General features: G+C 38.5%; 2 protein-coding genes across 4 annotated transcripts in view; both read left to right on the top strand.

Moving 5' to 3' along the window:
• The window catches only part of Klhl7 (kelch like family member 7), an 85,998-nt gene extending 82,559 nt beyond the window's left edge, over window positions 1-3,439 (top strand). For all 3 annotated transcript variants that reach the window (XM_023709895.1, XM_004626463.2, XM_023709896.1), the window contains exons 10-11: window positions 805-902; window positions 1,893-3,439. In XM_023709895.1, the coding sequence (XP_023565663.1) occupies window positions 805-902; window positions 1,893-2,176 (382 nt within the window). In that variant the 3' untranslated portion in view covers window positions 2,177-3,439. The remainder of the gene's footprint in view (window positions 1-804; window positions 903-1,892) is intronic.
• Window positions 3,440-7,371: 3,932 nt separating this feature from the next.
• The window catches only part of Nupl2 (nucleoporin like 2), a 46,044-nt gene continuing 39,505 nt past the window's right edge, over window positions 7,372-13,910 (top strand). The window contains exon 1 of the mRNA XM_023709851.1: window positions 7,372-7,571. Within this exon, the coding sequence (XP_023565619.1) occupies window positions 7,460-7,571 (112 nt within the window). The 5' untranslated portion in view covers window positions 7,372-7,459. The remainder of the gene's footprint in view (window positions 7,572-13,910) is intronic.

The following is a 13,910-nucleotide window of genomic DNA, read 5'->3' on the forward strand; positions in this document are numbered from 1 at the left end:
AAAAAAAAAAAATAGTGCTTTAGCCAGGCATGGTGGCACACACCTGTAATCCCAGCACTCAGGAGGCTGAGGCCAGCTTGAATGACATCATGAAACTTGTCCAAAAAAAAAAAAAAAAAAATAGTACTTTATATTCTCCTATGTATCTTCCCTTTCTTTTTGTTGGCCATTTTATTTTTTAATTTTTTTAAAATTTTATTTATTTATTTGTGTGTGTGTGTGTGGCCAGCTCAGCCCCCCAGGGGGCTGGCTGGCTGGCATGTGGTGCTGGGCATCAAACTGCGGTCCCTGTGCTTTGCTAAGCTTGTTCTAAGTAGGTGCTTTAGACCACTGAGCCATCTCACCAGCCCCTTGTTGGCCATTTTAAAAGTTATTGTAAACCACAAGAAATGGATGCTTTAGAAAGATGGGTTAGGGCCGGGGAGATGGCTCAGTGGGATAAGTGCTTGCCTGGCAAGTGCAGGGGCCTGAGTTCAATCTTGGGTTCTGCCAAAAGAAGAAAGGGAAGGGGAGGGGAGGGGAGGGGAAGGAAAGAAAGGGAAGAGAGGGGAGGGGAGGGGAGGGGAAGGGAGGGGATCTCTAGATATCTTGTATTTCTCTTATGCTATCAGAATGTAAAGGAATAAAATACCAGTTTATCCCACTTACAGAAAACTGCCATATAATCAAGCATTTTCTGTGTGTCTATATACACAGGAGTAAATGAGCATTTATTTATATTGGGATAATAGACCTCTTATTAACATAAATCACTTTACTTTTAAAAGTAAGCATATCAAATACTTTCTTTTGTTTTTTTTTCAGATGGACTGAGCTCTGTCCAATGATTGAGGCCAGGAAGAATCATGGGCTGGTGTTTGTAAAAGACAAGATATTTGCTGTGGGTGGCCAGAATGGTTTAGGTATAATTTGTTATTTCACTGTTCAATTTTCCTATGATATTCCTCATCTTAAATTATTGAAGTATTTCTTAAAATCTAAGTACAACCATTTACCACATACATTATTATATCTTTTTGTAGTTTCTAGAAACAGTGAAACATTGCAGCCCTTTAAAACAACAGCAGGTATAACTCAGTGATAGAGCACTTGCCTAATCTACATGAGGCCCTGGGTTAAAGTCAGAATGTAGCTCAGAGGCACAGTATCTGCCTGGCGAGTGCAAGGTCTTGAGTTCAATTTCTAGTACCAATTTTTTTTTTTTTTAATTTAAAAATGAGGCCCTGCCTTAGATCTCCAATTCTGTAACAAGAAAAACAAAATTAAAAAATCTTTAGAAACTTTTCAAACAAAAGGTTTAAACCTTGTATCTTGGTTCTAAGTAATAAATTTTTCTAAACATGTTTAAATGATTCATGAAAAAATGTTATTTTGATGAAATTTGACCTTGCTATTTTCTTAAATACATGCTGAAGAACCTTAAATAATTGTATTAAATAATGGGCAATCTGAACTGAATCCTAGGGTAGTTATGCCTTCATTTTAGTCTATATATTTAAGCTTTAAACAAAACAAGTAATTTCCTTGCCATCTATCCTCATCCATTGTTATTTTCCATGTATGGCTAAAGGAAAAAGACATTCAAATAATTACCATCTAAGTTAATCAGAGAGAAAGTCAATGGTTTACTTTTTTGATTTTTCCAGCATGGCTAGAACATTTTCAGATTTTGTAGAAAAAATAACAATGTGCTTCTGTAAAATTTTTAGACTAAATTTCTATTGTGGTAAAAGGAATTTAAGAAGTAGATATGAGGGTATTATAAAATTCTTATAAACTTTGGATGTGAAAATTTTGTTTTGAAAATAAAATGTTATAAATACAAAAATGATTAGATCTTAGAATTATTCATATATAGTTTTTCACATAATTCATGTTTTATTCTTTTGAAGGTGGTCTGGACAATGTGGAATATTATGATATTAAATTAAATGAATGGAAGATGGTGTCACCAATGCCATGGAAGGGGGTGACAGTGAAGTGTGCGGCTGTTGGCTCTGTTGTTTATGTCTTGGCTGGTTTTCAAGGTGTAGGCCGATTAGGACACATCCTCGAATATAATACTGAAACAGACAAATGGGTGGCCAATTCCAAAGTCCGTGCTTTCCCAGTCACAAGTTGTTTGATTTGTGTTGTTGATACTTGTGGAGCAAATGAAGAGACCCTTGAAACATGAAAAAATGGACTTCGAGATTCATCAAGACTCAAAAATATGGCCACCAGAGCTTTGTTCCAAGAGTTTAGTTTACAGAGTTCTGGTCTGTTGTTTTGATGAAGGAAATTTCAAGTGAGTGAAATCAGATACCTATTAAATAACTCTTCTCTTCCCCTCCCTACTGGAGATTGGACCCAGTGGTGTTCTACTACTGATGTACATCTCCACCTCTTTTACCTTGAGACAGGGAGAGGGTCTCTGCATTGCTCAGACTACCCTCGAATTTGAAATCCTCCTGCCTTGACCTCCTAAGTAGCTGGAGTGCAGGTGTACAGCACCACATCTGGCTAAATATTTCTTTTATATGGATTTCATCAACTCTTATACCATCTTTTAGCTGTCCACATAATCAGGAACATATCTACCAAGAAAACTTGAGAAATTATAAGTATTTCGTGGGAATATTTCTTGAGTGAATTTTACATTTTTAATTATGGCAGAGTGGGGGATACTCATCACTGAAGCAACCTCATCATAGCTCTAGATTCTATTTTCATACATCATGTAAGTACTATGTAGCTGGGTCTGTCTGTCCTTGTTTGGTCTACAACTAAGAATGGTAGTATGAATGATAAGTCAGAATAGACAGCTTTGATAGAGCATTTTTCTGTTACATAATTTGACTTGTCTTGATTTGTTTCATTTACTACCAAATATATCCTATTTCAAAGAAAGTATAACAGAATAGGCAAAGCATACACATACTTTCTTACAAAACTTCATAAACAGATTTTGAGACTCAGTATGTCTAACTCATGAAATATATTCAATATATTCCATCTTTTTAAAATATTACGTTAACCTTTGTGCCTATCATTGTTCTCTGTTTTTACCCAGTGGTTTAAAAAGTATTCTCTATCTTCAAACATACTGTTAAATAAAATCCAGTCATAATAAGAGTGATTAGCAGAAGACATCTATCTAAAACTTCTAGATCATTAGAAAAACAGTAACTGCTTTATCACAGTATCAGTATTGACTTTGAACTTCTATGAATTAAAAAGATACATGATTTCTTTTCCTGTAGTGGAACACATCAAGATATTTAATGCAGTTGTTTGTAACTGTTTTGTAATAATTTAAGTATGTGTCATCACCTATTCATTGCTTTTATGTGGTCTATGAATTATTTGGCAACCCAACTACAATTTCTTGCCCAGTGATGTTTTATACTTTGCATTATGTATGAAATGAGCCATGTAAAACTGTCATCATCATTTTTATCTGATAATATTAAATATTTTTTACTTAAAACAGACTGCTCAGTTTTATTCTTTCTTTGTTTTCAGTATGTCTGGTTTTTAAATTTCAGTATGTCTGCTTTTTAAATTTTTGAAGCAGTGTTTCTATTTTAATCTTCTACTTCCTTTATATGGAAGTTATAATGTTAAACCCTAAGAACATTTAAATTTAAAAGTGTTCTACATGAAACTTAGAGAAGGCCTAATGCCATTACTTCTCAGACTCTTTAATGAAATAGAAAGGGAAACAATATTCCCAAATTCATTCCTGGAAGCAAACATTACCCTGATAACCAAAACGGGAGACAGACCTAATTGAAAAGGAGAACCATAGGCTTGCCTCGCTAATGAACACAGGTGCAGAAATAAAGATGCTAACAGAGTACAGCAAATCAAGATTATACATCATGACCAAGTGGGATTCATACCAAGGATGCAGGAATGGTAAAACATACACAAATCAACAAATACACCATATTGACAGAACCAAGGACAAAAATCGTATGATCATCTTAATAGATGCAGAAAAGCTGATGAAGTCCAAATCCATTCATGATAAAAAGCCTACAGAAAATTGAAATAGATGGTCTTTATTTCAATCTTAAAAAAGCCACCTATGTCAAACCAACAGCCAACATCATACTAAATAGACAAAAACAAAGTTTTCATTCTGAAATCCACAAGACAAAGCTGTTTACTATCGAGTCTTATTCAATATAGTTCTGGAAACATTAGCCAGAGCAATTAAATAAGAAAGAAAAGGAATAAGGATAGGACAGAAAGTTAAACTCATTATTTATGGATGACATAACATCGAAAACCCAAAGACCTCTATATTTAATAACCCAATTCAGTAGTATAGCTAAATACAAAGTAAACACTCAAGAATCAGTAGCTTGGGTGAGGGATATAATTCAGTGGCACAAGCCCTGCCTGGCAAGCTCAAGGTTCTCTTGAGTTCAATTCCCAGTAGCCAGAATATACACAGATAACACATAGATTAGCTTTCGTGTACCCAGATAACACTGTGAAATCAAGGAAGCAACATCTTTCATAATAGCATCCAAAAAAAAAAAAAAAAAAAATGAAATACCTCAATCTAACATAGGTAAAAGGCCTTTTACACTGGGAACCACATTACTCTGAAAAAGACCAAAGAATATACCAGAAAATGAAAAATAACCTTTGTTCTTGGGTAGGAAAAACTACAAAAAATGGCCATAATTCAAAATTGTCATACAGATTTAAACCAGTCCTCAGAATTCCAATAGCTTATCTCACAGACTCAGAGAAAGTCTTAAAAATCATTTGGAACCAGAAGAGACTTAGAACAGCGAAAGTAATTATGGGCAACAAAAGCAAGGCAAGGAGGTATCACAATCCCTGACTTGAAATGATTCTACAGTGCTACTATGATTAAAAACAGGGCCGGCCGGATAGCTCAGCGGACTAAAGTGCCTGTTTAGGCAGAGCACAGTGGCTGAGATTCATCCTCAACGTGGTGTGGCATTCGGGCCCCGCCCTAGGGGTGTGCTGAGAAGGCGATTGAGACCCGGCGAGGTGGCGCACGCCTGTAATCCCAGCACTTGGGAGGCTGAAAACAGGATAATCACTACATAATGAGACCCTGTAGACCCTGTCCTAAATACATTTAAAAAAAAAAAAGCAAGGTTCTGGGAAAAAAAGGCTCAAGGATCATTGAAACATTAGAAGATACAGAAACAAACACACCTATAATATTCAAATAATGGAACTTAACAAAAAAAGGGGATACAGATGAATGTCCATTTTGTATCTGTGTATTCAAGGTGGTTAGGATAGATACATAGTTACATTCTCTTAATGAATAGAGGGATTTGTTCTAATGGTGTTTGTAGACAGGATATCATGTCCACATCTTGTATAGCAATTAACCACTGGGAGGAATGTATGCAATGTGTTAATTATTGAAACTCCCACCGATTTGATTTGAAACTGTCTCATTGCTATTTGTTTATCAATAAAATTATGGGGGAAAAAAGATACAGAAACAAAAACAACTCCATGCTCAGCCACCCTTTCATAAAGGTGCCAAATATATTCACGGGAAGAAAAATAGTTTTTTAAATAAATAGTGCCGGGCAAACTGGCTTTCCATATGCCAAAGATTAAAACTAGACCCTTATCTTTCACCAAGCACTAAACTAAAACAGAAGTGAATCAAAGATCTAAATACTAACAGAAACACTAAGTCTGCTGGGAGATAGGATAGGTAGAACTCTTGAAAACATTGATATAGGTAAAGACCTAATAAAACCCTTAAATGCACAGGAACTGTTACAAAGAATCGGCAACTAGGATCTGATCTTATATACTTTTTTTTTTTTGCGGAACTGGGGATTGAACTCAGGCCCTTGCGTTTGCCAGGGAAGCACTTATTCCACTGAGCCATCTTCCCAGCCCTGATCTTATATACTCTTGACAGTACCTTCCCACAAATTTTTTAATATCAAAGAGGATATCTTATTTATTTTTGTCACTTTCTGAAGCAGTACATATGTGGGTTATGGGTATTAGTTCTGCAACAGTCTTTTCACAGGGTATAGGGAAGCTTTGTACTGTAACTTCCATAAATCTGTCACAAAATAAAAAGTCCACTGATTAAAATTCTAATCTTCACAGTTGTGTTTAGTGTTCCTATAGATCCCACTGTCTTCCAAATCTTAAATACTTGAGTGATGGTTCAACTCTAGTCCAATCATCCTGAAACCACCAGGGACAAACCTGTAATTCAACCAAGTCATATTTATTAACTCAGTACAACCAAGACTGCACCTCAGAAACATGGTGTTGCACCATACAAAATAAAAGGCAATTGTAAAATTTGGGGGCAAAGTGGAATTGAAATGAAACTTTTGATAGACTCAAAGCAAAGCAAACCTGTGTGTAACGCCATCAACAGCAGCTCCAGACTGAGAAATAGACACGGAGTCATGTTCCCTAGAAACTACAAAGTTAAGAATATATCGCATGTTTTCAGAAACGCTTAATCTGAACCTGTGTGCAAGGGTAAATAAACATTAAGGCTGCTTCTTTGTGTTAAGTGACAAAAATGGGATGTTTTAGCTCAGGGTAAAAATGGGATGTTTTATTCTTACCGATTCAATTTTTAATAGTACTGGGTTGTTTTGTTTTCTTTTGTCATTTGGCGGAACCGGGGATTGAACGCAGGCCCTTGCTCTTGCCAGGTAAGTGCTTATTGTACTGAGCTACCTCCCCGGCCCCTCTCTAATAGTACTTTTTTTTTTTTTTTTAATCAAGGATTTTGTGTTTGTTTTCTCGGTACCGGGGATTGAACTCAGGGAGTTGCGCTTGCCAGACAAGTGCTTATTCTACAGAGCCATCTCCCCAGCTAATAGTACTGTTGATATGAACTTTGAAAAGAATTTCTCAGCAGGTAGCAAGGCAGTACCCACTCAGGTGTCATGATGATCCTTCTCAGTCACAACATGCCCTGGATTGAAACCCTTCCAATGCCAGTCACAACTGGCTTTCTCCTCCCCTTACCCTGATGAATAGCTGGTAAATTTCACCTGATCAGCCCGGGTTTTTATTTCTCAGCAGTTACAAATGAAAAAAAATGACACTACCTCTCCAACCTTTGCCAATCCTCCCTTCAGGGCCTTAAGTTTTACGTTTGCTCTTCTCATTTAGGATCTCAGGGGGTTCCTGAACTCCAACGCCTCCTACCTGAGTCACTGGCATCTTCCCTTCGCGTTTCTTTCAATCAACCCGCTTTCACAACCCACACCCGCGCGCCCGGAGAGAGACTCGCCGTGCTTCAATCCTATTGGTAAAATCACGCTAGGGGCGGGACAATAGGGACAGCGTATTCCGGCGCAAGCTGATTGCGTCACAAGAGCCGGGGGGGGGGAGGCCGGGGGGGCAACCTTCGGTTGCTTGGGCTTCTCTATCCATTCGGCCTGAAGACTCCCCCGTCGGGCAGAGTGGCTGAACTGTCGCTATGGTCATTTGTCAGTTCTTTCTTCAGGGCCGTTGCCGCTTTGGAGACCGGTGCTGGAACGAACATCCTGGTGCCAGAGGTGCTGGCGGGGGACGACAGCAACAGCCCTCAGGTGACACCCCACCCCATTCTCTGCTTGGGGACTTTGCCGGCCGAGGCCGGGCGTTCGGCATGGTTCCCGATGCCGAGCGCAGCGCTTGTTCTTGTCGGAACTTTTCACTGAGAGTTTGGCACGTTGTGGTTTGTTGAGCAGTTGAAGACTGATATTTGACCCTAGTGCAAACTATAAATTGGGACTACGTATCAGAACTTCCTCGTCGGTGAATAGTGCTTGCGAGAATGCTCGTGGGGCGACCGAGAGAACTTCTTGCCTTTCTTACCCTTCTGTGTACTTGTATTTTTTTGTTTTCCGTTATTAATCTGATTTTTACGAGCTTTTTTTTTTTTTTTTATGATGAGAACTTGAGCCAAAGTCAAACTCTTCATTTGGGAGAAATTACGAAGTTCTTTGAAAAATCTGGTAAAAGCTATGAAACCATTTTGTTAGGCAGAAAGTTAGTGATTAACCAGGTGAGACCAGCGACTGGGGTGCTACTTGAAAAATTAGACGTGATTTTCATTTTTTCCTTCGCTTTTTTCATCCTTAGCTGTAGACAAAATCCACACAAGCTAGTAGTTTCAGTCTTTATCTGAAGGGAATGTACATCTGCTGAGCGTGCTGATAAGGTCCAGATCCCTACAAAGTCAGTGGGTGAGCGATTGGAAAAACTTCAGGATCTCAAACCAAGTAGAGACATTCCCTTAAAAGCAGTCAGGGACCTCCTTCTCTCTCTCAAGTAGGTGAACACTGCCCATTTTATTTGTAAAACAAGAGTAACCTCGAAGGAAGCAAAGAATGTTCTTTGAAAGATCCCAGCTAATCATATAAATGTAACCGAGGCCTCATTCAGTGCAACTGCGTTTTTGGTGCTTGCCTGTCTTAATCGTTGAAGTTGTATCCATTTTCTCACTTTGTGAAAGTCTACCATTTTGCAATAACCTATACCTATACTCTGTAGGACAGCCTGCGTGTCTTTTGTCTGAAATCTTTAGTAAAACAACGAATTAAGGTGTGTTGCTGGGTCTTTGCAATAGTAGGTTCTCGCCCTGATAGGACCCAGCTTCCCAGTAACATCTTTGGTGCTGTTTCTTTGCTCATTTCATGGAGTGATCAGATGAGATCTCCCATTGCCTCTATTTTTGGGTTAAGATTAGGTGCCATTCTTTTCCCCATGTTTATGCTGTGCTGCATCAGTTTATGGTCTTGGAATTGTTCCAAAATATTGGAGACGTTTTGCCTCAGATAAAGCATCCATATTGCGATGGGTGTTTCAGGCCCATATGTTTGTGAAGTTTTTTTTTCCCCTCTTTTTTGGCCCATATGTTTGTGAAGTTTTTTTTTCCCCTCTTTTGATACTCTCTTAGGCTTTACAGTTTCTGTTATCTTCCTCCACTTTCAGGGTAACACCAATTTTGGCCAGAAGATGGCATACTGTTAATAGCTCTCATACCTTTAGCCTAATATACAACCCTGTTTTGAGTGTTAAGTCTGGTTTGTGCACTAACAGAGCCTCAGACAGCTGCATTCTTTTGGTATGTGCTAGGTGCTAGAGAAATGAGTGGATCCTTTCATGCAGATATCAGCAGAATACAAACTACCTTTTTGCACCTGCCACCTGTTTATTTTCTTCTCAGCAGGAAATGTGCCTTATTTTGATCCATGTATTGTTCTCCTCACACATATGTCCTATTAACTTGCTTCTTAATACACTCTATGACTATACTCCAGTTAGACCTCTTTTGTGAAAGTTGTTTCTTCAGACAATCATTATCCTTACTGGGGTGGAGCCTCAGGTAACGTTGATGTTGCAGATAAGACAGAAGCACCCTCTTCAACAGTGGGACCTTTCATTCTGTTCTTTCTTCCTGTTCCATACTATTGGCTTCTTACTTTCATCTAGTTATAGGCACCACTGGGCCTCTGGTGACCAAACATTTTATTTATCTTGTGGAATAAATTAGGAAAGTGGTTGAAAATATCTTCTCTAGAGGCTTTTAGTTTACTTACATTCCCAGTATAAGTTAGATCCAGGTATAATGGCATTCGTGAATAAAGTGAAACCCCCTCGTTTGAGTAGCTTTGTATCTCTTGAGCCACTTCCTAACTGGCAGGGTAATCAGGTAACCCTGATGTTCTGGGTCAGGCAATCATGGCTCTCAGCAAATTTTATAACCTCGCTGGCACCTGTTTGCTCTTTCAGGCACTATTAGGTGAATTCAGACCAATTAGAGCTCACTCGCCTTTCTTTCAGGACCTAAAGCAAATCAAACATGACTTAGGTAGTTTTTCAGATGATTCTGAGAAACATGTATATAAACCTTCTGACATCTTCATACTTACAACCTGTCTTTGAAAAATATCAGTGTTATTTTGGGACAGACTCTTACAAATTTGGAAAGGTCCCAAGAAACTGCAAGGATCAGGTGTTCTGCTGAGGGCATACATACTCCAGATCCATGATAGTAAAGAGACTTCCCAGACTGAAACCTAAAACCCACTTACTTACTGGAAGGTACCAACACTGCCTTTAAACCTGAATACTGAAGTTTTAGTTTTTATTAAAAAAAAAAAAAAAAAGGAACACATGCCATAGGTTCACCACCACTTCTCTACATTATAGATAATATCTAGAGCCTGAAGTAATGTCTGTAGACCTTCCTAAGTGGGATTATAATGATCCTGAGATGTGAGACTGCAGACATTTTGTAAATTACATTCTTGAAGTCTTAAGTCCAGTAAAGTCAAACCTGTAAATCACTGAGCTGGCCCAAGTGATCAGGGTCCAAATGAAAACCCTACTACATTTCTTGAATGACTTAAGGAAACTAAAAGCGTACTATAACTGACCCTCCTGTGATGGCCAAGTTCTCCTTAAAGACAGATTTCTTACCCAGTCAGCTGCAAATATTAGGAGTAAATTGCAAAAGATGTCTTTGGGAACTGAAATTTCCACTGATGACCTAAATACTGCTAATTCTGATTTTTTTTTCTTATTTTTTAAATGTATTTGGGGGGCCAGGAAGATGGCTCAGTGGAATAAGTGCTTCCCTGGCAAGCGCAAGGACCTGAGCTCAATCCCCGGTTCCGCAAAAAATAAATAAATAAAAATTTTAAAAAATAAATGTATTTGGTACAAGGTCTCACTATGCCGCTCAAACTCATAGTGATCCTCTTGTTTTCAGCCTCCCCAGCACTGGGATTAGGCATGTACCACCACGCCTGGACTTGGTTGCCTGCTCAGTGTGCCCCAAAGCACGGCCAGCATTCCATGTGGTGGAAGGAATCGAACCCCAGTTCCTGCACTTGCCTAAGCAGGTGCTTGGTCTGCTGAGCTATCTTACCAGTCTGCTAATTCTGATTTTCGTAACTAGAATATAGAGGAGGAGCAAAGGAAAGAAAGAAGTTAAGACTTAACAAGCCCGATAGGAGAAAAGCATGCAGGGCTTCTCACCTCATCACAGGGCAATCAAATGTTACCTGCTGGTTTCTTCCCTAAGAAATTAAGATAATTAATAAGTATCATACTGCTGGTAGATGGGCCACTGTGAAACTGCCCTAATGTTGGACATCCTCCAAAGGCACCTTGTCTTAAATGTGAGAAACAGGGCCCCAAAGGGCCTACTGCCCCAAGGATCAAAGGACCCTTGGTCCAGAGCTCCAGCTGGTTTTTTGTTGTTGTTTTGTTTTGTTTTGTCTTTGCGGTACCGGGGATCAAACTCAGGACCTTGCACTTGCCAGGCAGGCACTTAAGCTGCCCAGCTATCTCCCCAGCCCTCAGACCCCCTGACCCCCCTCCAACTGTTGTCCCTGAAATGAGGAGACTCAAGACTCCAGTTAGCCTTCGGACAATCATTACCATTACTGGGGCAGAGCCTGAGGTAACGTTGATGTTGCAGATAAGACAGAAGCACCCTCTTCAACAGTGGGACCTCTCTGTTCTTTCTTCCTGTTCCACACTATTGGCTTTTTACTTTCGTCTAGTTATAGGCACCACTGGGCCTCTGGTGACCAAACATTTTAATTCTCCTGTGGAATAAATTATGAATAATCTTTTCTTTATCCAGAGCTTTTTAGTGAAGTCCATTTACTTGGCCAAGATATATTAACAAAGATGGGGGCTCAAATTATCTTTGGCTCATCTAATGGCCCCATAGGTATAGCAATAATTGGCTCTCCCAGAAATGCTGATAATGACTTATTCTTATTGACCTTCCAATTAACCCTAAGTTTGGGCCACCAACATGCCTATGAAAGTTATAACTGTTACCCTGGTAGTTATTAAGCTATAAGATCCTCATGCCTTTTCTCTCTGTAAACAACATTTCTTCAACCTCAAGCCCAGCAGGGTACAACCTTTATAAATTCCTTCACTATGGGCTTTCAGTGCTTTGTCAGACACCTTGTAATACCCCAGTTTTTGCCATCAAGCCCAGTGGTAATTACCATTTAGTATGAAATCTCTGTGTAATAAGTGAGGCAATTGTTCTTATATATCCAGTTATTACCCTGATATGTCTTGGCAATCCCTGGGCTACTATGTATAACTGCTTTGAGAAATATTCTGCCAGAATTTGAATAGGCCTTAGGCCAGTTTTTCTCAGCAACATTTGTTGAGGCTTTCTTCCATCATACGTTTGTGGAAACATTAGATGGCTGAATATACCTGGAATGGTTTCTGCATCCTCTATTGTGTTCTACTGACCCACTTAACCTGTTTTTGTGCAGGTACCATACTGTTTTTATTGCTGTAGCTTTGTCTTGCCTGGTTGTTTTTTTTTGTTTGTTTGTTTGTTTTTGTTTTTTGTGGTACTGGTGATTGAAATCAGGAACCCTATCCTTGCCAGGCAGGTACTTATTCTACTGAGCTATCTCCCCAGCTCAATTTTTTTTTTTTTTTATTTTTTTGGCAGAACTGGGGATTGAACTCAGGCCCTTGCACTTGCCAGGTAAGCGCTTATTCTACTGAGCTATCTCCCCAGCCCCTGCTGTATATTTTTAAATGGAATTGCTTTAAATCTGTATATCAGTTTTGGGGATTTGGCTATTTTGACAATATTAATACTGTCTATATAGGAACAGGGAATATCTTTTCATTTTCAGATGGCTTCTTGGATCTCCTTTTTCAGAATGCTATATAGTTTTCATTATAGAAGTCTTTTACGTCCTTTATTCAGTTAATTTCTATGTATTGTATTTATCTTGTTACTATTGGAAATGGTATTGTTTTCTCCTAATGTTTTTATGTGGTTCATTTTTGGTATATAGGGACAGTATTAATTTTTTATGCTGATTTTGGAGCCTTTCAGTGGAATTTTTTGGGTCTTCTATGTAGACAATCCTGTCATCTGCTAATAAGGATGATATAACTTCTTCCTTCCTCTACGTATCCTTTTTTGCCCCTCTTGCTCTGTCTAATGATTCCAATGCTATATTGAGCACGAGTGGTGTCACTGGGCTTCTTTGTATTCTTTCTGACCATAGAAGAAGAGCTTTCTGTTGTGGGTTTGTTTTATTTTATTTTCTCACTGAATTTGATGTTGGCAATAGATTTATCTTAAACAGCTTTTATAAGATTGAGATATCTTTTTTGTTTTGTTAATCTTTGGATATTGGATTTTGTCAGACTTTTTTGTATTTATGGAGGATAAACATGATTTTGGGTTCTTTTGTCTGTTCTTTCAAAGAAACAGCTGTTTGATTCTTCAGTTCTCAATTTCATTAATTTTGGCTCTGATCTTTATACTTGTTTGTACTAGTTTTGAATTTATATTGTTCTTGTTCACCTAGGGCATAATGATGCAAGTTATTTATTTGGTTTTATTCTGTTTTTCTAATGTGGGCATTCATAATTATGAACTTCCTTCTTTGGATTCCTTTCATTGTGACTCATAGGTTCTGGTATGTTATATTGGCATTATTGTTTAACTCTAGGAACTAATTTCTTTCCATTTTCTATGATCTCTTGTTATTTTCAGTGTATCTCTGAGTATATCAGCCCTGTTGTCTAAGGTCTAACACTGTGTTCTTACAGTGGTCACTTCTGCTGCCCATTCTTTCAGTAGAATTTTTTATACTGCTAAATAAGTTCTAGATTTCTGTTTGGTTCCTTTTTGTGAACTCTAATTCTTTGCTAACTGATCACTTATGTTTTATATTATTTTGCTGAGTCCATTATCTGTTTAATTATATTTGTGCGCTCACTGATTAATTATTTTTGGATTTAATTATATTTGGATTGGGGCTGGTGAGATGGCTCAGTGGTCTAAAGCACCTACTTGGAACAAGCTTGGCAAAGCACAGGGACTATGGTTCAATCCCCCAGCACCACATGCCTGCCAGCCCCGCCCCCTG

The sequence above is a fragment of the Octodon degus genome, unplaced genomic scaffold, assembly GCF_000260255.1.
Source record: "Octodon degus isolate 3935 unplaced genomic scaffold, OctDeg1.0 scaffold00015, whole genome shotgun sequence".
In the NCBI taxonomy this organism is placed as follows: Eukaryota; Metazoa; Chordata; class Mammalia; order Rodentia; family Octodontidae; genus Octodon; species Octodon degus.